This window comes from Bacidia gigantensis (assembly GCF_019456465.1).
Source record: "Bacidia gigantensis strain McMullin 20006 chromosome Unknown contig_156, whole genome shotgun sequence".
Lineage (NCBI taxonomy): Eukaryota > Fungi > Ascomycota > Lecanoromycetes > Lecanorales > Ramalinaceae > Bacidia > Bacidia gigantensis.
In genome coordinates, this window is record NW_025408594.1 from 227,487 (window position 1) to 246,911 (window position 19,425).

The window sequence follows — 19,425 nt, forward strand, 5'->3', positions numbered from 1 at the left end:
GGCAATGAAGCGAAGGCACAACTTTCCGCAGGATTTAGACTATTAAGTCTGCTACCCCGGCTACTGTTTTTCATTATGACAGACAACTCGCCATGGAGATTCAGACTAACCACGCTTCTTCCCTCTCGAGTGTCGATCGATCCAAGTTTGTTTGCTTTGGTCAGGGGCGTAGCAAAGACATTCCCCAAAAGCTCGTTCATGAGGCATTCAGCAAGATCGCTGCAGAAAACCCGTCGGCTGTTGCGGTCGAACACGATGGACAGCAGATTACTTATCAAGAGCTCGACTTGGCGTCGACCAATCTCTGTCGGAAACTCATTAGTCTCGGTCTATACCCTCGAAATCGCGTGGTGTTGCTGGTTCAACGCTCGATACCGATGATTGTGGCAATCTTTGCTGTTCTCAAGAGTGGCTGTCAGTATGTGCCTATGGATGGGGGTGTCGCTTCGGATACAGCTCTAGCACACGTCCTGTCAGAGGCAGAACCACCCATCATTCTATGTCTCGACAGATATTCGCAGAGAGCCCGACAATTTGCTCTGCCAGAGACACGCGTTTTGTCACTTGAAGACTCTTGGACAACTTCGACCGACTTTGATGTAGAAAGCGGTCGAATCGTCGCCGTTGATCCCGACGACGGTACCTATGTCATCTACACTTCAGGTACATCCTCCCTTCAACCTCAATCGCACATTATCGGCTAAGTGATTTAGGGAGTACTGGAAAACCAAAGGGTGTTGATGTTACACATCGCAATGTCACCAATCTGCTCACTACCGCTCCTGGGAATCTTGGCATCAAGCCAGGGCGCAGGGTGGCGCAATTGCTATCCGTTTCATTTGATATGGGTACGCCACCTGCTTAGTGTGTACCAAATCGGGTTCTGAGCTCACGTTCCTAGCTGCATGGGAAATTCTGGTAACTTTGATGAACGGTGGAACTCTTTGCATCAGAACCTCCAATTGGAATACCGTGTTGAGCAATGTAGGCGCCATCGTGACAAATCTTCTCACATTGGCTAACATAACTGCGCTAGGTTGACACGATAATCGCGACCCCGACAATCCTCGGGACCTTGAAGGAATTGGCCTTTCCAAATATAAAGACTGTTGCCTTGGCGGGCGAGCCATGTCCCCTAAGGTATTCAGCTTCGTACAAGTTTAGTATATTGGAACGCTGAAATATTACAGGCTTGCGGATCAATGGGCTCAGGGTCGCGAATTCTTCAATTGCTGTGGCCCAACGGAAGTCACAATTGTCAATACAATACATAAACATCAAGCAGGGCAATCGCTATCAATTGGTCGGCCTGTTCCAAACACGACTGTCTATATCCTGGATGAAAATGAGGAACCTGCACCTATAGGAGCCAGCGGCGTTATGTGGGTTGGGGGCTCCTGCGTCTCGAAGGGCTATGTCAATCTTCCAGAACTGACGAATGCTCGCTACAAAGCGGATAAATTTTTGAATAATGGGTAAGTTTCTTGGCATTTAGAAGGGTCAGACTAAGCACTCTCCAGGCGCAAGATGTTCAACACCAATGACTTATGCAGATGGAGAGAAGATGGCACGGTTGAGTCATTAGGCCGAGTTGACGATCAAGTCAAGATCAAGGTCCGTCCCTAATAATCTTGAGTCTTCTATGCTGTTGCTGATGTGGTGAAGGGTTTCCGTGTGGAGCTGGATGGTGTGTCAGCTGTGATTGAGGTAAGTTTCTCAAAAAACCAGCTTGATACACTGTAGTTTCGTTGATAGCTAATCTTTGCTCCTTAGTCACATCCTGATGTCACGAAAGCATGTGCTCTACTTGCCGACGGCAACCTGTGCGCATATTATGCCGGTCCCACCCCAATTAGCAATGATGAGCTCGAAGCAATTTCCGCAAAGACTCTACCGTACTACGCTGTCCCTACGAAGTGGATTTGGGTACCAGAGATTCAGCTTACCCCAAACGGGAAAATCGACAAGAAGATGCTTCAAGCTTCAATAACGGCATGCTCTGGTGACATCACTCCTCTGACGCTTTCTACACCCTCATCCATCTTGGGTTCCCAGGCATCTAAGGAAGGTATCACTGAGAAAGGTTTGGCGAGAGTATCGAAGGTGCTTACCACTCATTCATCGCCTGACAGCCAAGAGACTTTGACCGAGAAAGATTTCACCTTACCGCCAGAGAAAGGGGCACATAGCCTTATGTGGCTGCGTTACTACTTTTTCACCATGTACCGCCGTCTCTTCGGCATTGTCTTTATTGGCAACCTGGCGGCCATTCTCACCATCTTTGCTTACCGTCGAACTCTGGACAACTTGCGAATTTCCGACTTGGCTACTGCCACCGCTTCAAATGTCACCGCTGCTTTGCTTATGCGACAGGAATATGTCATCAACCTCCTCTTCACCATCGCTTGTTCTGTGCCGACCTGGATGCCACTCTTCATCCGACGAAATTGTGCGAAAGTCTTCCATATCGGAGGTATCCATTCAAGTGCCGGCGTGGCAGCTGTCTTCTGGTTTGTAATACTCACAGTTGCCGCTACAATAGGTCTCGCAGCGCCAAAAAAGACCTCACTAGGCAAAACCAATCCCGCAATCGTTGTTATCGTATACCTAATTCTCGCGCTTTTCGTCTCTATTCTCGTCAGCGCACACCCGTCCTTCCGAGCAAAGCGTCATAACGTTTTTGAAAAGACACATCGTTTCGCAGGCTGGACCATCCTCGCTCTTTTCTGGATCCTCACCGTCCTCAGCGCTGACGCTTCTCGCGGATCAGCATCCCTTTCTAAGACCCTCACCACCGACCCGACCCTCTATCTCCTCATCGTCTCCACCATCAGCGTCATCCTCCCCTGGCTCCGTCTCCGCAAAGTCCCTGTCCGTTCCGAAGTCCTTTCTTCGCACGCCATCCGTCTACATTTCACCTACACCAACACCTACCCAGGCACCGCAGTCCGCATCTCTGAGCGCCCCTTAATCGAATGGCACGCTTTTGCAACGGTCGCCAAACCGGGGGTCGACGGTTTCAGTCTCGTCGTGAGCAACGCGGGAGACTGGACTAAACGTCAGATTGGCCGTGCTCCGGAAAAGCTCTGGGTCCGTGGTATTCCCGCTTGCGGCGTCTTGAGGATCGCGCCGCTGTTTAGGCGCATCGTCCTTGTCGCTACTGGTAGCGGTATTGGCCCTTGTCTGCCTGTTCTGTTGGCAAAGAAAGTCCCCATGCGCGTGTTCTGGTCAACGCCAAATCCGGAGCAGACCTTTGGCAAGGAAATCATAGAGGCTGTCAGGGGCGCGGATCCGGATGCTGTCATTTGGAATACGAGGACGCAGGGCAAACCAGAGATGGTTGAGGAGGTGTGGAAGCTGGTGGTAGAATCTGGAGTGGGCAGCAATGGGAGGTTTAATGCGGAGGCGGTGTGCATTATTGCGAATCAAAAGGTCACGAAGAAAGTGGTCAGGGGTATGGACGTGAGAGGGATGGCCGCTTATGGCGCGATCTTTGATTCTTGATGGCGTAATCTTGTTCGAAGTACTGCACTTTTAGTTTGAGCCAGCTGGACATGTTTACTGGGTATCAGCACTGGTGCTGTAAAAAGCTGGCTTGATGTGGGATTGGTCATGTATTGGATACGTGTAAGAGTAGAGTCTTCCAACAATACCAGAGACTTCAATGCGGTGAACTCCCAAATTAATCTTTGGATATATTGAAAGCAACCTGCTCGTCGATTACAGGTTGGTGCGGCGGTTGAATAGGGATCACCGTAGGGTCCTTGTCGCGGTGAGGAGCCCCTGGAAGCCCCCCATAAGAAATCGCAATCCGGGGGCCGCCCGACTTCCCGTTGATACAAGCGGACTTCCTCGGCTTCGTTCGTGGATGACGTAGACTGCATAAGTCTGCGTAATTCTTCTCGTAGCCACCAGAACGATGCCTATCATTTGGATAGTTCAGAGAGAAGATGGTGCGATTCGTAAGAAGCTGGGCATACTCTCTGGTGGTTTCCCACCTTCAATCCATGCCGGTGAGCGCCGTACAAGACGAAGGATGCAACCACCCTAGGTAAGCAAGATGCTGTCCCAATGATCATGTAGCTGCTGATCAACATGTTTCCCAGCGGGCTGGACTCGTTGATTGGCGAACGTATCATGTCTATGGGCGATGGACAGCTGCAAATACCTTTCGCAGTGCCAATGGAGCCCACTGTCACGATAGATTCTGGCCCATTGATTGGTACCACCACTCTTCTGCCATCGTCGACGGTCACAGTGAACAAATTCCTGGGTATTCCATTTGCTATCAGCCCTCCAGAGCGCTTCTCACCACCTGTGCCCGTGCAAGAATGGGAGGCTCCAAAGAAGGCACAAGCTTTCACCAGTGCTTGCATGCAGCAATTTCAATGTATTTTCTACCGTCACATATCTCATGAAACTTCTAGGCTGATAAGTTGACATAGCCGAGTTCATAAGGATGTTCTACCAAGGTACTGGCTACCCAGGAGATAGCGAAGACTGCCTGTACCTGAACGTATATGCCCCTACTCAAGGGGCAGAGGGCAAGTCCGTCCTCTTCTGGATCTATGGTGGTAATTTGCAGGTCGGCACCGCGATGCAGGATTTGTACGATGGCTCAAGCTTTGCAGCAAATCAGGATGTGGTTGTAGTATCGGCGAATTACCGAACAAATTGTGAGTCGTGCTTATTTCTAGACCCGACAGTCTTGGGCTGAGACTGGCATAGTATTTGGTTTCCCAAACTCTCCAGATATACCTCTTAGCCAACAGAATGTCGGCTTTTTCGATCAGCGTCTTGCCCTTGACTGGGTGCAGCGTAACATAGCCGCCTTCGGCGGTGACCCTGACAAAGTGATCATCGTTGGAGAGTCATCAGGAGCTGGCTCTGTCGATCGACTAGTCCATCTTCCTCCAAAACCACTCCCTTTTAGAGGAGCTATTGCTCAGTCTGGGCAAGCTAGCGTCAGCTACGGTGGAGCAAACGGTAATGTCACAGCTTGGAAAGTACTAGCCGAGGCATTTGGGTGTTCTGCGCCTGATAAACAGCTCGCTTGCCTTCGCGAGGTAGACTCCCTTGCTATCCAAAAGCTCCTCGATGACCCCGATGGACCAAGATTTCACCCGGTAAATGACAACATTACCCAACTTGCTACCCCTGTCGATCGATCGCTTCATCAAAGCGTCCCTTACATGATCGGCTCCAACGGGCAAGAAGGGCGTGTCGATGTTGTAGAGGATGCTGATCGAACAGACATGCCGACCATATTGAGAGGATTCGCCCGTAATGTATCTGGTCTAGAAGAAGCCTACTCTATCCCATCCGCCGGGATCACTACTGCAGCGGATGCAGCAGCTCAGATCTTTACTGAGAGCATGTTTCAGTGTCCGGCTGCCGTCGTCGCTAACGAAAGTGAAGCTGCAGGGTGGCCCACTTGGAGGTACTATTACAACGCAAGCTTTCCGAACCTGGCCATCCAAGATGCTCTTGCGAGTGTCGGTCAGCCGGACTTCGATCTTCGGGCTTTTCATTCTGCGGAGATCTGGTTGGTGTTTGGAACATATGCTATGACCAACGCGACAGACGCCGAAATTAGGCTAAGCAAAGCTATGCAGACTGCTTGGGCTAATTTTGCCAAAGACCCGCATATTACTGGACCTGGATGGCCCAAGTACGGAACTAATAACGAATCCGTTGGCCAGGAGCGTATTGCACGCTTGGGTCTTGGTCCAGAGTACAATGTCACGATGATTGGAGAGAATCAGATCGATTTCCGCTGTTCACTATTCAAGGAAATGTATAAAACAGAGGAAGCGCCGCCTTTTTGACTGGCGGGTGTCATACGCATTACAAAATCTTAATGATTACATCCGGATACTGTGAGATCTTAGATTTGGAAACGGTTTCGAAAGCCACTAGACATACTTCTGTGCCTGCAGTGCGCTCATTGCCTCTCAGGCAAGGGCACTAAGGTAATGCAAGCCAATCGAAGCATGGATTAGCTGCGGTTATGTTAAGCCACTGATACACAGCATCGACTTTTTCGCCCCGTAACGCCGCTTCCAACTTGGCGACATCAATCTTTTTCATTCGCTTCATGGCTGCCACCACCCGTCTCGACACGACTGGGTCTAGATCGGTGAGACCGTGTTTGAGTTTCCATGGGACAAATTGCCACTTAAACTTCCAACGATCCACGCACCAGCCGAAGTTGAGTTCCTGACCGCCATTGTCGACGATTGCGTTCCAAAAACGATCTGTCTCCTCCTGACTCTCTGTGAACACCCTGAAAGCCACTGCATTCATGGGTCGAAAGTTCTGTGCTACGTTTACTCCAAGGAATGGCTGATTTAAGATACTGAATTCGACGGCTTTCATCTCGCTGTATTCGCCTCCATCCTCATCTTCCTCCTTGACACTCTCTTCGTCTTCCTCTTCTGTGAGAGGACCGCGTAGAAACATGTGAACTCCAACGTGGCTGTCTGGAAAGATTGCTGCATAGAAATCGGCGGCTTTTCGCGCTTCGTTGTTGTTGAAGTATAGGCAGGTGACCAGCTTCTCCATTTCTGGCATCTTGGGCGATATTTCTGCACAGCCAATAGAACAGCCGCACAAGCACAGGGTGATGCACTAGTATTACAAGTTGCTCTCGTATTTCAATTAGGACTGCGAGTATACGTTTGATGCAAGACTGAATCTGCATCAACGACGGACAGCTCACACCGTGTCAGATCTCAATGGGCTCTGGTGACATACCCAAGTTGACCTGGTAAGGTCGCTAGTTGATGGTGCGAGTCGATGATGGATGCAAATGATGATAAAATGCAAACAGTCAGATAAGAAAATGAAGATAAATGAGTGGGGCCGGTGATCAAAGGCAGTTTGAAATTAACTTCACCTTTCACATGAGGAACTACCGTAAGAAGACTGGAGCTGCAGGAGCGACCCTCACAAATGACTAATCTCCATGTTTAGGAGAACCCAACAGCCCTTGAAGCTGAACACTTCGAAAGCAGCGTCCTTTTTCATATCATCGTCTAGCTAAGCGCACCGACTTCTTAGCAAAGCATCCATCTTGCAGGCATGATATAGTGTTTTTGAGAGCTTTGTGCGACCCGTTGAGGAAAGAGTATCATCGCGGCAGTCTTGAGTGGGTCGATAAAGCCGACAAATGTTAGAGTGATCATCGGATCTTTGGAAAAGAGGCATCACGAGTTCCATCGTCAATCTTTTCTGGTCCAGACATGCCCTTGATACCGCGAGCAAGGTATACGGACGAATCTCGTTTCACACTCGAGACTTACAATTATTCCAAACTCCCAAATGGCTGTATCCGCCTACTTCGCAGAGTCCCCAACAGCCGTCCAGCTGTCTACACCCTGGAAGAAGTTGATACTTTCAGACTCGTTGATGATCCGAATTGGATAGTAAGTGCCGTGAAATACTGTGTCATATCATACGTCCGGGGCTCATCGGCTCTTACGCACTTTATCATATGCAACGACAGAAAACTTGCAGTCCCGTGTAGCGTTTATGAGCTCCTGCTTGACATTTCTGAAGCCTCCGTATGGATTGATGCCATCTGCATCAACCAAGCAGATAGTAAGGAAAAAGCGGCCAGTGTAGACTTAATGGAAATGATCTATGGCAAGGCAAACCTACTTTATGTCTGGCTTGGTCCTGGGAGCTATGACAGCCCCTTAGCAATGATAAGCCTTAAAAAGCTGGCTAGTCGTGTCCTGCACGAGACGGATGAAAGTCTTGAGCAGCCTTACTTTGACCCGCAACCGGCGCAAGCAATTGGCCTAGAGACTGGAGACGCCAGAATAAAGCGTGCTCTCGAACATTTATATTGCCGGCCATGGTTTAAACGTCTCTGGACGTTCCAGGAAATAGTGATGGGCAGGAATGTTGTTGTCGCTTGCGGTAGGGAAATGATGGGCTGGTCGTCTTTCATTGTTGCTACAAGAGCGCTTTCGAGGCTCCGATCAACCAGATATCTTGTCAAATTAAGAGAAGATGGCTCAGGTAATGTCAGCATACTGGATGGTATCCTGGAAATGGAAGACTTCATACGGCTCTATCGCGACAAGACTCAGGTATGGGATGGCGCCCCTAATTTCGTCACTTTGTTAGAAGTGGCACAAAGAAAAGACGTTTCGGATCCGAGAGACAAAATCTATGCAATATTGAATCTAGCGCGCCCTAACATAAGGCGCAGAATTCTTATTGAGTACCGGCACGAAGGTGAGGCGGCACTATTGAGGCTGATAATTGATGCTGGAAAAGCATGCATTGACAACGATAATACACTCAGCCTACTCCAACTGGTCTCATCTACAAAGCGAAATCCAAGACTACCGTCATGGTGTCCAGACATCAACTCTACGCAACCCAGAAATATGTCCTTGAATCCATGGGGGATGGCAGGAATCAAGGAATGGGGCCTACAAGAGCGACCCTGCGCTTCGTTCCAGGAAGGAAAGGATGATCTCCATGCCCCAGGCTTTAGGCTTGACAAGGTCGCCAGAGTTGTGCAAACGTCCTTCGTGTGGTCCAATACTTGCCTCGACGCTGAGCACCCGTCACGAGAAGACGCGATTCATAATTTTGAGTGGATATATGAGTGTATGGACTTTGAGTTGCTAGAAAACGTCGCACAGAAGCCAATCGCGAAGAAGGCAAGAAGGTCATTGGAGGAAATACCATTGACCTTTATCCTCACCCTTATAGGAGGTATCCTGGTTGGCAATTCCAACACTGAATCCGAAATCCGCGCTGCCTACAAACGCATCATAAGTATCTGGCGCTCTGTGTTTCTGGGTTTAAGACGAAAACCATTGACGCTCCTGGAAAATGCTACCGTAAATCGACTTCAAGCTGGCCTCATGCAGAATTGTCGTTATCGCCGTGTTTTTTCGACACAAGATGGGTACATAGGTGTAGGGCCGCCAGATACTATGGCCGGCGATACCATATGCATTCTTTATGGCAGCCGGACACCTCATCTGCTTAGATTTGGGAAAAGCAAGACGGAGCTATTGGGAGACGTGTATCTCACCGAGTGTATGTGTCTAGAAGATACGGTGACGCGGGGAGTGAAGCTCCCCCAGATGAGATGTTTGTAATAAATTGAATCATGAGTAATGCCTTGTTCAAATTTCTCGCCTGCTGAAGCCTTTCCTTGACGAATGTCCCAGCCGCTAAGTCAAAATTCGAGGAGCGTAATAGACATTACGGTTGCTAATTTACGTTGAACTATTTACGCGGCCTCTTGAACAGTGAAATTTCTTTTATTTAGATGCGCAGAAGTTGTCAGCATTCAATCTCATGCTTGATGCGTTTGAAACACGATCTTCCGAGCCTCGATCGCCGTTGCATCATCCAAGATGAGTTAGGCAACTCGCAGTGCAGAATAAGAGAATGGCACTATCACAATGATGCTATTTTGAAATTGGCGCTAGCCAATACCCCCCACGAGTTACACTGGTTTCCTGCATCCTTGAAGACATAATATGTCGTCCTTTGTTCTTAGAGAAAGACTAGAATACTAAATCCTCCAAGATATACTACCTAACAACGCTGCCTTAGATAGATATACTGCTGTTGATGAGTGTCTTTTAATTCTCCAAGATTGGCTGCTCTTGCCAGAAACCATAACTTTCACATACGATCAGCGGTTATAGCAATGTGGTGGTAGTGAACGGGGCAGCAGGTCATATTCAAATTACTTATCGATCACGCCAGGATTTCGAAATTGGATGCCAAAGGGACGGCACAATGACGATCTTGCTGCTTCAAGTCTGCCTTTGCGAAGCAGATCACCTAATATAATCAGCACAACAATTCGCTCCCATCCATGAAAGCTGAAACGGATGTATCTCCAGAAACTCATTGAAACTCGCCAGCTTCTCACCCATGCTCCCAGCAGCCCAAGTACTCTCCTTCTCCGTTTGCGGCCCAGAATACCAAAACTCCTCCCCGAAAACAAATGTCTCAGCAAAACAATCTGTCAGATTCCCCCGCTTTATCTCCCATCGCCCCCCTTTTACGGACGGCAGCGTGCTCAACACCACAAATTGCATCCCTAACTCGACCGCTGCATCCACCACCATCTTGCCCGTTTGTACTTCCTTCTCCCGTCCCCACCCCTGACCCCGACCCCGACCCCGACCCCAGCCCTGACTCTGACATTGACAAAGACACAAAGGAGAACAACGGCGTAGTCATCACAAACGCGCTATCTACACCTGTGAGCGCGATTGCATATCTGCTTGCATGACGGAGACGCCGGGGGTGGTTGCGGGTTGCGAGGAGTTGGTGGCGGGGGAGGGGGAGCTGGTGGAGCGGGTTGGGGTGCGGATTTCATAGGTGGAGGAGAGAGAGAGAGAGAGGGAGGGAGGAGGGAGGTGCTTCATTGGCCTGTTGCACCGAAGATGGCGAGGGTTTCGGGGGACATATGTGGCGGAGGTGGTTGTTGGGGGTGGGTTGGGTGTTGATGTTGGGGCTGTAGGGTAAGGGAAGACTGCAATGATATGCGAACAGTTGCTGTCACGAGGTGATTTTATGGGTATAGGGGCCGAGAAATGGAGGGTTTAAAAACCTTGGTCGAAACAAGGAAAGGATTTGCGGGCTCATGTAAAGATAGCTGTCTTTACAACTGCAGCGGCCGAAGGTCGAGCGAGATTGGGAATGGAGTTGTTCATGATCGAATCTTGTATGATGCGGACGGAATTGGGTGCGAATATGTGGATCAACAGAGATAGACGGACCTTGCATGAGGTGCTGGCTGCTTGAAAGGGTACTACCAGCACTCTCTTGTTCAATGCCTTCTATATTCCCAGAGAGATCAACAGAGGTTTCGTAGCAATCGTGCACATGCGCATAAGCACCGCTAATCAAACCTCACCATCGTCCCCTCCTTTTTCTCCCCGGGCCTCGCCTCCCTATAGAAGTTCCCATACTGCTCGTTCACCTTCTTCTTGACCGTCGTCCCAAACTTCAGCAGTTCCTCAGGAACCTCTTGCTCACAGTCCCTTAGCACATTCACCAAAGCTCCCGCCAATCCCTTCTCCTGTACTGTAAAAAATGTGACCGCTGTCCCCTCTCTCCCTGCCCTCCCAGTTCGCCCAATTCTATGCACATAATCCTCAATTGTCAACGGAAAAGTGAAATTCACTACGACTTTGACATCCGGGATGTCTAGGCCTCTAGCAGCGACGTCGGTGGCGACGAGGATGGACACGGCGCCGGTCTTAAATGAATTGAGATTTGCGGTGCGGAGGGGCTGGGACATGTCGCCGTGGATAGCGGCGGTTTTGACTGCGGCGCCGGCGAGCTTGTTGCGCAGCATGGCCTCTATCCTACTCGCCTCCTTTTTGTAGAGGCAGAAGATTAGGATGCGGTTGTGTCTTGGGTCCGAAGTCTTACGAGTTAGGTTGTTGGAGGGCGAGTGCGATTTTACGAGTTCGCGCAGGCGGCCTTCTTTGAAATACGCGTCGAGAACTTCGATGGTCTGGGTGATGTGTTTTGGAGCGTGTAATTGGCCGTCAGTGGAGGGCTGGGAGGAGCTTGAGACGGTGATGTGGATGGGAGAGGTCATGAAGGTTGAGGCTAGGTCGCGCACGGATTGTGGCCAGGTTGCTGTGAACATGCTTGTTTGGCGGCCTTTGGAGGATGAGGGGCATTGGGAGATTATGCGGCGGATGGCGTCTTCGAAACCAGTATCAAGCATACGGTCGGCTTCATCCAGTATGAGGTATTTGACGTGATTAAGTTTGGCGGAGCCTTCTTCGATAAAGTCGTTCAGCCGGCCCGGTGTGGCTACGATTATGTGGGCTTTACGAAGCGCATTGAGCTGCTGATCTTTTGGCATGCCGCCGTAGATACAAGCCGTTCGGAGAGAATATTCTGCGGCGAGAATCTCGAGTTGAGCATGGCTTTGCACAGCGAGTTCGCGAGTCGGGGCGACGATCACTGCTCTTGGGCTTGTATGCTTCGATGCTGATTGAAGCTTGCTGACCGCCTGGACACATGGGATGCCAAAAGCCAGCGTCTTGCCTGATCCTGTCTCTGCAATTCCGATAACATCGCGCCCCGAGAGAAGATGTGGCCACGCCGCTGCCTGAATTGGTGTTGGACTTTTGAAGGAATCAAATGGCGAGTCTTTCCGCGTCAAGATTGAGAATTGCGGGAGGTACCTGAACTCAGTGATGGGCCGCAACAAGGGTCGTGTAGTAGCCAAAGGGTCGGCTACTGTAATGTGTTTCGATTGTAGGAAGTCGTCGATGCTCGATTGTGGAAGTACTCTCAAAAGAGCATCTTCTACGTACTCTTCCGATGCATCGTTGCCCCCTTTGGCCTTTTTCTGTGTCCTTCCCTGCGAGTCTTCCATGCCGTTATTGGTTAGAGTCTCTGGAGCATGCGTTTCAGCACCTTTACTCGACTTCAAAGACGCTGCTTGTGCGCTCAGCTTCGTCTCTTGCTCGGGAAGGTCGTTATCCTCCGCAAGCGCATTGTGCTCTTGTGACTGGGCTTTTCGCTTTGCCTTTCGTTCTGCTTTCAGTCTTACTTTTTCGGCCTTTTTGGCTTCTTTTGATTGCGTCCCGTGTGTATCTTTTTCGCCTCGTTCAACGTTTTCTTCGTCTCCGTTCGTAACACTCTGCTCGAGCTTCTTCAGCTTCCGTTCCTCCTTGCGAACCATCTTTGCAGCGATGGTATCTGATGCTCCATCAACAGGGAGTTGCTGAGGCTTCTCCTTTGATTTGTTGTCGTTCACAATCCTTCGATCTTCTTTCCTCAACCTCTTTGCCTCTCTTCGCTCATCTTTTGACAAGTCCTTGCCCTCTGATATCGACACGACATCCTTGTCTTTCCGCTTACGTTTCCTGTGCGGTTTCTGGTCTTCATTGTGCTCTCGAATTGAGGCAATGGCCATTTTGTCATATAATGAGTAGGACGCAAATTGCTTGCAAAGCAAAATTTTGCTGCCGTAAAACCCTGCTCATTTTTTTTGGGGAAGGTGTGCCGAGACGAAGGCTTGGCATCTATACGGGGGTCCAAATTATCCGTAACGAAAAGCGAATAGAACTACGTTCAATGGATTACCGGAGGCAAGAAACCTGAGGTACTCTAGTTCAATCTCTGTCCTCCAACGCCTATGCTAATTTTACGATGTAGACTTTCCTTCTTTCACTACTGCCTCGATGAAAAAATTTGCGTCGAATGATTTGCACCCGCTTGACTCGGTGCCGATTTTACAGGTTGCCAAACAACCTTTATGGCATCATGGCCTTTGCTGATGACCTGTTTGTCTTTCGTCATGAAGACAAACTGCAAATCTGCCGCTCCAAGGACTACCTTGATGTCGAATTCTATTTTCCAGTGCTTTTTACCACGATTCCAGAAGTGCTTGTTTTTGGCCTTCCATATAACCTGCACGATATCATGCGTCAGTAAATCATTGGACAATTGTGATGATTGGCCTTGCTCGGGTAGAGGCGTACATTTGTATCCTTGAGGCTTGCTGAAACGCTACAAAGTCCCTTCGAACCGTACTGAGAAACATTTGTAGGGAGTTGGTCGCGCGGCAGCGACGACATTACAAGTCTAGTCTCCCATGGCTTATGCTCATCTCCCGGGCTCTTCTTGATTGAGTACGGTCTTATAACACCGTCTATTGAAACGGTCTTTCCCTGCAAATATGGTCTTCAGCATCTAGCGGATCTGTCATGCAGTGATGTTTACCTGTTCAATGAACCACTCAATCTGGCCTTGAACCCAGACTCTTCTATCTCTCGGGTCCCGAACAGAACGCTGTCCAATATGACTCTTGTTTTTCGGATTATACTTCTGCTTACAGACAACACCGTAGCTGAGACGACAGCATCGTTCGGAAAAGATTTCTGCCTGCTGGCTGATCGCTTGAATTCTGTCCATTACCAGACCTTGAACGACAGCCAATTGTCTACACCTCATGAGTCAGCTCGTCGCTGGATCAACAAAGTCATCACATACGGCTCAGGAACTGTTGTAAGCCTCATGCTACCGACTCCTGGTTTCATAGATCCTGGGCCGGAGACGTAATGCTGCCTCATCCGATCCTTTACGTATGCAGAACTTCCCAAGCCACCGGACAGTACCAAATATGACTAAAAGAAGATGAATATAGCAGATGACGTTACTGGAATGAACGGACTCACTATGTCAGTCCCTGGATGCTGCTGTGCAACACGGTCAACCTGCTCGTCCGTTAGTTGCAGCAGCTTTTTGATTTGAATGTCAAAGATGCTTTTGATGTCTTCTCTGCAATGCAAGTCAGTCATTATCCGCCAGGCATCGAGTCGACTACGTACTGCGACAATCGCATGTCCGCATTGAAAATCTTTGCGGCTGGGCAGCTATGACCAGGTGCTAACCCAGGAACTTTGAGTATCAAATTTGGCACTGATGCGGAAAGGGCAGTTCCGTATGAACACTTGAAACGTTCGAACTTGCCCTGCACCATATGATCTGCAACTCTGTCTAGATCCCCAGGTAGATCGTACCTCACCTGTTCCAAACGAGAGACAATGAGTCTATGGATTTCCATGTCGATTTGTGTTGAGCCTACTGGACGTCCTTCAACCCAGGAAAGCTGCTTCAGTCGTGTCGGCTCGCTTGGTGAGGAAATAAGCTTGAGCGCATTCACATCCGTAGTGCCGCCGCCGGCATCGCACACGAGCACGACGTCGTCTTTCTCATAGTCTGACTTCAAAGCGTAAACAGCTGCTGCCTCGGCCTCGGTCAGACCTATCAACACTCGATGATCTCGACCATCTCGGCCATAACCCGCCTTTTTGATGAGTCTCTCCGTATCAGCAATGACACCTGGGTCATTCCAATTGGTCGGAACACTAAATACGAACTCGACTTTCTTCTGTGTCCATCTAGGCATTGAGTCTGTGAAGGTGGTCACAATGTGATCGTGAATGGCTCGCAGATAATCCTGAAACCATTGCCGTGCCTGTTGTATGGTCGGTGCTCCGGGGTTTGCAGAGCCTTGAAAGGAAGGATCAAGGTGCAGCTTGAAACAGTCCACTATGTCCGAGTCCTGTTCACAGAGGAAACCCCATCTCTGCACCGTCTCCGAGTCAAATCCATATTTCAGCATAGTGGGTACTTTGTTAGCAAGCTCGTTGATCATCTTCCCTGGCCAGTGTTGGAAAGTCTTAGGCTCTGCCCATTGCGGCCCACGCGAGTGCGCCACCCCTATAGCGCAGCGTTTATCAAGCGTTCATTCATTCGCATTTTGGACCTACAGACCTGTGCAAGTCATCCCAAAATCGATCGCGACTACGATCTCAGGCTCCCAACCGTCGACATGTGGCATCTTGTTCCTGGTCACCTGCGGGCTTTATATGACGTGCTTTTCGAAAACGGATGATCTTCTATGGGTAATATGATTATCTGCGTCGGAGTGGCGCTGAAGAGAGTCGAGTCAGGAGAATAAAAGGATGTTTATAATACCCGTCAGGCTGAAGCGGACGGAACGGTCAGCCACGCGCTCATCCTGGACATAGCCTCTATGTTTACGCCCCTATGTCTGCACTATGCTATCATTGGCTTGCCTCACCGCCACATTTAATTTGGCCTGTAACATCCTTGAAGCCGCCTTACGAGGTCTAGACGCAGCCGGACCTGAAAAAGCACATTCTTACAGGCTAAGCTTGCGCCTTTCTTCGGGTTGCATGCATGAGCTGCCTCAAATTTGATTCGACTCTTCGTTATGTATGTGTTATCTGTCAGACGCATGACTTTATGACAGGTTTACCTCCTCCAGTTCTTTACAGTCCGCCTCCGCCTCTCCTTTGTAGCTCAATAGATTCTGCTACAAAGTGCAAAGACAGCCTATTCGACTACGAGCTTCGATGCCGCTCAACAGAGGCAACACCTGGCGCTCACACGGGCGACAGGATGAAACAGCAATACCGCAGACTACCAAACTCGTACTTGCTTCGGGTCCCCAGAAGATTGCCTCCCAGGTGGGCTTTACATCAACACCACGAAGCCAGGATGCAGAATCTCCATCAGTCTTTGAAAAGTTTGCCCACTGGCTCAACAGGGACAGGAGTCATGCTCAAATTGAATCTACAAGAGACACTTCTGAACCAAAGCTTGGGAAGAAGCGTCGCAAACACAAATCAAAACCAGATTCTCATCCGGACGCCGATTCACATCAGTCGAGATCACCTTCAACCGATTTCCAGGACTTGCTTCCACAGTCTGCAGATGATAAAGGTGTGCAGTTGAGGACCCAAACGACCTTGGATCAAATAGAGCTTTTCGTCCAAAATTTCTTTCAGGTAAAGCATTCCAAGCTGGAGGAATCACTGGACTTGGAGCTTTCCAAATTTGCCACTCCGGAGTTCAAGCAGCCATTGACAGCTTTGCTGGCCAGACCTGACTTTACACTGAATGTGATTACGCACTGTCTGGCAATGAGCGTGCTCACGGCGATTGAACCTGGGTGTGTGAGGGAGAAGTCTCTCCTCCCCTCAGATCTTAACTTCCTTCCTTACAAGCTTTACGAGGATCGAACGTATGCAAAAAGGAGAGCTGGTGAGTTTGTCGATATTTATCTACTCATTGTCAGCTGACTAGCTGTGGAAGGCCACTCCCAGTTGTTGTCACGCTGGCGTGTTCTTAGCGTCCATCTCCGCCCAGACGCGTTGACTGATGAAGAACACCTCGCAGAACGGGACCGCAAGATTGCGGCCGCAGTCCAAGCGTTCTTGCAAGCATTCAAGCCTTGGGTCAACCCAGATTTCCAAGATGAGGAACGGGCGAGGGGCTTGACCCTCCTCTACAAGGACGCGGCTCATCTTGGACTCTTTCTATTCGCTCAGCCGCCGGAGCTACTTTTTCGGCTGCCTTCTAGCAAAGAACGTCGGGAGGGTAGCCTTATTGTAATCCCTGCCTTGTACAGGTTTACCGACGAATACGGGCGGAGACTGCAACAAGACGAAATACTCGTGAAGCCACTGACGTTCGAGCCAACACATCAGACTGCAGCGCAAGACACACAGGGGCCGGTCAGACCTCCATCGGCAAGGCAGATGATTCCTCGCAAAAGCCTTGGGGCTATCTGAGAGGGGAAAGCCTGTACTATTGTGCAATGTGGAAATTGTCTTTCTTCTTTTGGGATAGTGCCGTCGTATTCCTCGCATTCGAACGAATATCGGCACATTGAATGGCAGCCATGAGACGAGGCTGAAGGTGGCTTGGAAGAGCTAAGGCATGCAACCCTACCTTATCAGAGGAACGCCAAGCGATGGTGCGCCCCGTTTTAGTTGGAGGTTGGCGGACCATGGGACTTACTAGCCCATTTAAGCTGGTTGTCGCCCCTTGGACATCTCTCATGCAGCCAAGGTGGAGGCTAGCAAGATCTAGGCCAGCCTACCTAAGCGTACCCTAGAAGGAGACTTTTCGTTGGTCAACAAACCCTGGTGATTATGTTGCGAGCCGGCAGGAAAGAAACGCTGGCTAGATCGACGTGATACGCGCCCACCAGAGTCTCATCAGCGTCCCGCCAATATTCCTTGGGCGCGGTCTTCGAGGTCTCAAGCAAGTAGCCTTACGATCAGTTTGCACGTCTACGATGTCACTTGATCCTGTTTCCACAACTATCGCAGGCCTCAATGCTTCTATCAAAATATTCGAAGTGACATACTTGCTCAAAGCTGTTGGCGAACAGACAAATGACCTACTCAGAACAATTCGGCATGTCGATCGTGGCATTCAGGAAGTGCAAAGGCTTTGCGATCTTAAGAGAGACATGATCGACAGCCAAGAGAAAGATTGGATTGAAACGACTATAGCAGATGTCAAGGATGCTCTATTGGAGATCGCGCAATTGCTTGAGCCCGCCCGTGTGAATAAAGCAACCACAGGATCCATTAACATCATCACGAAAACACTTTGGGTCTTTCGGGATAGCCCAAAGGTCAGAGACAAGCATAGTCGATTGAGTCTTTGTTATCAGACACTTATTAGTGTCCTGAACGGTCTGCAAGCAAAGTGTAGGGCCGATGCTGCGCCCGTACCCAACAATAGCTATGGCGGACCACCACCTCCTTATACTACCGAGCTGGAAAGGATGTTCACCTGGAGGAAGGAGAAGGCGCAAAGAAGGTCCTCCTCAGACGTGAAGCCGCCCGCCCTGCGTCCCGAACTCGTCTCATCAGTCTCCGATCATTCAAATTCCATTCCTAAGCACTTGAAGCCGGAGATGCTTGAACGTCAACTTGCACCCTCTCCTACACGCATGTCAAGACCGCACTCGGCCTTTTCGTACGATGAAGCCCTGTCACACCAAGCAGCACCGTCCATGTATTATTCCTCCCTCGAAAGCCCCCAGAATCTTCAATCCTCCACACCCCACTCCAGCACCCCTAGGAATGCCCGCCCCTCAAGCATCGGCTTCCTACCCGTACCAAACAGAAGATCATCCATGTCACCCTCCTCAGATACAACGTACCCCCAGTGTGGTTTCATTGGCAGTGCTGTACAGCCCTTAGCTGACAGCGAGCTGCCTCTACACGCGTCAAATGGCAACATCATGCAGGAGCCACTGATGCCAGGCTTTCCCTCCAACGATAATGGTCGCGCAATCATAAGGACAAGAGGGAAGGAATGGCTGGCAAACTATGCTGCACTGGAAATGTAGAGCACGTTGTAGATGGAGCAACAGACTACATCTGAGAAACAGGACTGGATCATTGGCGTGACCCTTCACGCTCGAAGCAGCATCTAAGCCGTGGTTTTGCAACAATGAGAGGCCCCAAGCATTACCTCATGGCTGATATGCCAATAGCTCACACGGAGGTGGATGCAGCCTGCGATTAGCAATGAGACTGCTCTATCAGTCCTGGGCACCACCAACGCCTTGAACACTGGCTACAATCCCATCATCACCATCTTAGTGAGCTCTTCACCATCATCATCCTAGAATGAATGCGAGATCAAGCAAAAGAAGCGTCATGGAATTACAGTTCGACCGACTGCTGGGATCAGCATTCTGGGTGGGACCTCCGCCCTCACCGGTCGAAAGATATTTGAGAGGAAGAAGTGATGTAAAGAAGAGTTGGTGGTTGGACGACTAAGGGCCAGAGAGATTCGACGGAAGAGTAAAGCGCGGGAGGATAGGTATGAATGATGTTGAGAAGGATGAGTGAAAGAAGGGTGAGTTGTGGACGTATGTGCGTTATCGGCTGCCGTAATTGTTGCGAGCACTTTGGCGTTCATGGTCCTCAACCAGACACTCTATCAGTATGTAAGCGCGAGGCACGTGCCTGAGAGCATCATAGTATAGTCATTGAGATGGCTGCTGTATACTTAGCAAGATAGCTTCCATATCCATCTTTGCCTCTTTCTCGCTCTCTACTT

General features: G+C 49.8%; 9 protein-coding genes across 9 annotated transcripts; 6 read left to right on the plus strand and 3 right to left on the minus strand.

The window, feature by feature from the left end:
- Window positions 1-92: 92 nt before the first annotated feature.
- Window positions 93-704, plus strand: KY384_002382 (uncharacterized protein; the record flags this gene model as incomplete). Its single annotated transcript, XM_044810905.1, has 1 exon — window positions 93-704. The coding sequence occupies one exon, from the start codon at window positions 93-95 to the stop codon at window positions 702-704; it is 612 nt and encodes a 203-aa protein (XP_044671788.1).
- A 51-nt stretch (window positions 705-755) lies between these two features.
- On the plus strand, window positions 756-3,504 carry KY384_002383 (uncharacterized protein; the record flags this gene model as incomplete). The annotated part of the gene is made up of 5 exons (XM_044810906.1): window positions 756-814; window positions 1,191-1,475; window positions 1,521-1,614; window positions 1,666-1,707; window positions 1,774-3,504. 5 exons carry the CDS (start codon window positions 756-758, stop codon window positions 3,502-3,504), a joined length of 2,211 nt encoding a protein of 736 aa, XP_044671789.1.
- Window positions 3,505-4,095: 591 nt separating this feature from the next.
- Window positions 4,096-5,828, plus strand: KY384_002384 (uncharacterized protein; the record flags this gene model as incomplete). The annotated part of the gene is made up of 3 exons (XM_044810907.1): window positions 4,096-4,390; window positions 4,446-4,676; window positions 4,729-5,828. 3 exons carry the CDS (start codon window positions 4,096-4,098, stop codon window positions 5,826-5,828), a joined length of 1,626 nt encoding a protein of 541 aa, XP_044671790.1.
- A 139-nt stretch (window positions 5,829-5,967) lies between these two features.
- On the minus strand, window positions 5,968-6,573 carry KY384_002385 (uncharacterized protein; the record flags this gene model as incomplete). Its single annotated transcript, XM_044810908.1, has 1 exon — window positions 5,968-6,573. One exon carries the CDS (start codon window positions 6,571-6,573, stop codon window positions 5,968-5,970), a length of 606 nt encoding a protein of 201 aa, XP_044671791.1.
- A 671-nt stretch (window positions 6,574-7,244) lies between these two features.
- On the plus strand, window positions 7,245-9,128 carry KY384_002386 (uncharacterized protein; the record flags this gene model as incomplete). The annotated part of the gene is made up of 1 exon (XM_044810909.1): window positions 7,245-9,128. The coding sequence occupies one exon, from the start codon at window positions 7,245-7,247 to the stop codon at window positions 9,126-9,128; it is 1,884 nt and encodes a 627-aa protein (XP_044671792.1).
- Window positions 9,129-10,894: 1,766 nt separating this feature from the next.
- On the minus strand, window positions 10,895-12,937 carry KY384_002387 (uncharacterized protein; the record flags this gene model as incomplete). The annotated part of the gene is made up of 1 exon (XM_044810910.1): window positions 10,895-12,937. The coding sequence occupies one exon, from the start codon at window positions 12,935-12,937 to the stop codon at window positions 10,895-10,897; it is 2,043 nt and encodes a 680-aa protein (XP_044671793.1).
- Window positions 12,938-13,194: 257 nt separating this feature from the next.
- Window positions 13,195-15,370, minus strand: KY384_002388 (uncharacterized protein; the record flags this gene model as incomplete). The annotated part of the gene is made up of 7 exons (XM_044810911.1): window positions 13,195-13,434; window positions 13,506-13,694; window positions 13,747-13,966; window positions 14,017-14,150; window positions 14,202-14,304; window positions 14,355-15,249; window positions 15,304-15,370. 7 exons carry the CDS (start codon window positions 15,368-15,370, stop codon window positions 13,195-13,197), a joined length of 1,848 nt encoding a protein of 615 aa, XP_044671794.1.
- Window positions 15,371-15,908: 538 nt separating this feature from the next.
- KY384_002389 (uncharacterized protein) lies at window positions 15,909-17,129 on the plus strand (the record flags this gene model as incomplete). The annotated part of the gene is made up of 2 exons (XM_044810912.1): window positions 15,909-16,599; window positions 16,651-17,129. The coding sequence occupies 2 exons, from the start codon at window positions 15,909-15,911 to the stop codon at window positions 17,127-17,129; spliced, it is 1,170 nt and encodes a 389-aa protein (XP_044671795.1).
- A 509-nt stretch (window positions 17,130-17,638) lies between these two features.
- On the plus strand, window positions 17,639-18,706 carry KY384_002390 (uncharacterized protein; the record flags this gene model as incomplete). The annotated part of the gene is made up of 1 exon (XM_044810913.1): window positions 17,639-18,706. One exon carries the CDS (start codon window positions 17,639-17,641, stop codon window positions 18,704-18,706), a length of 1,068 nt encoding a protein of 355 aa, XP_044671796.1.
- Window positions 18,707-19,425: the final 719 nt, after the last annotated feature.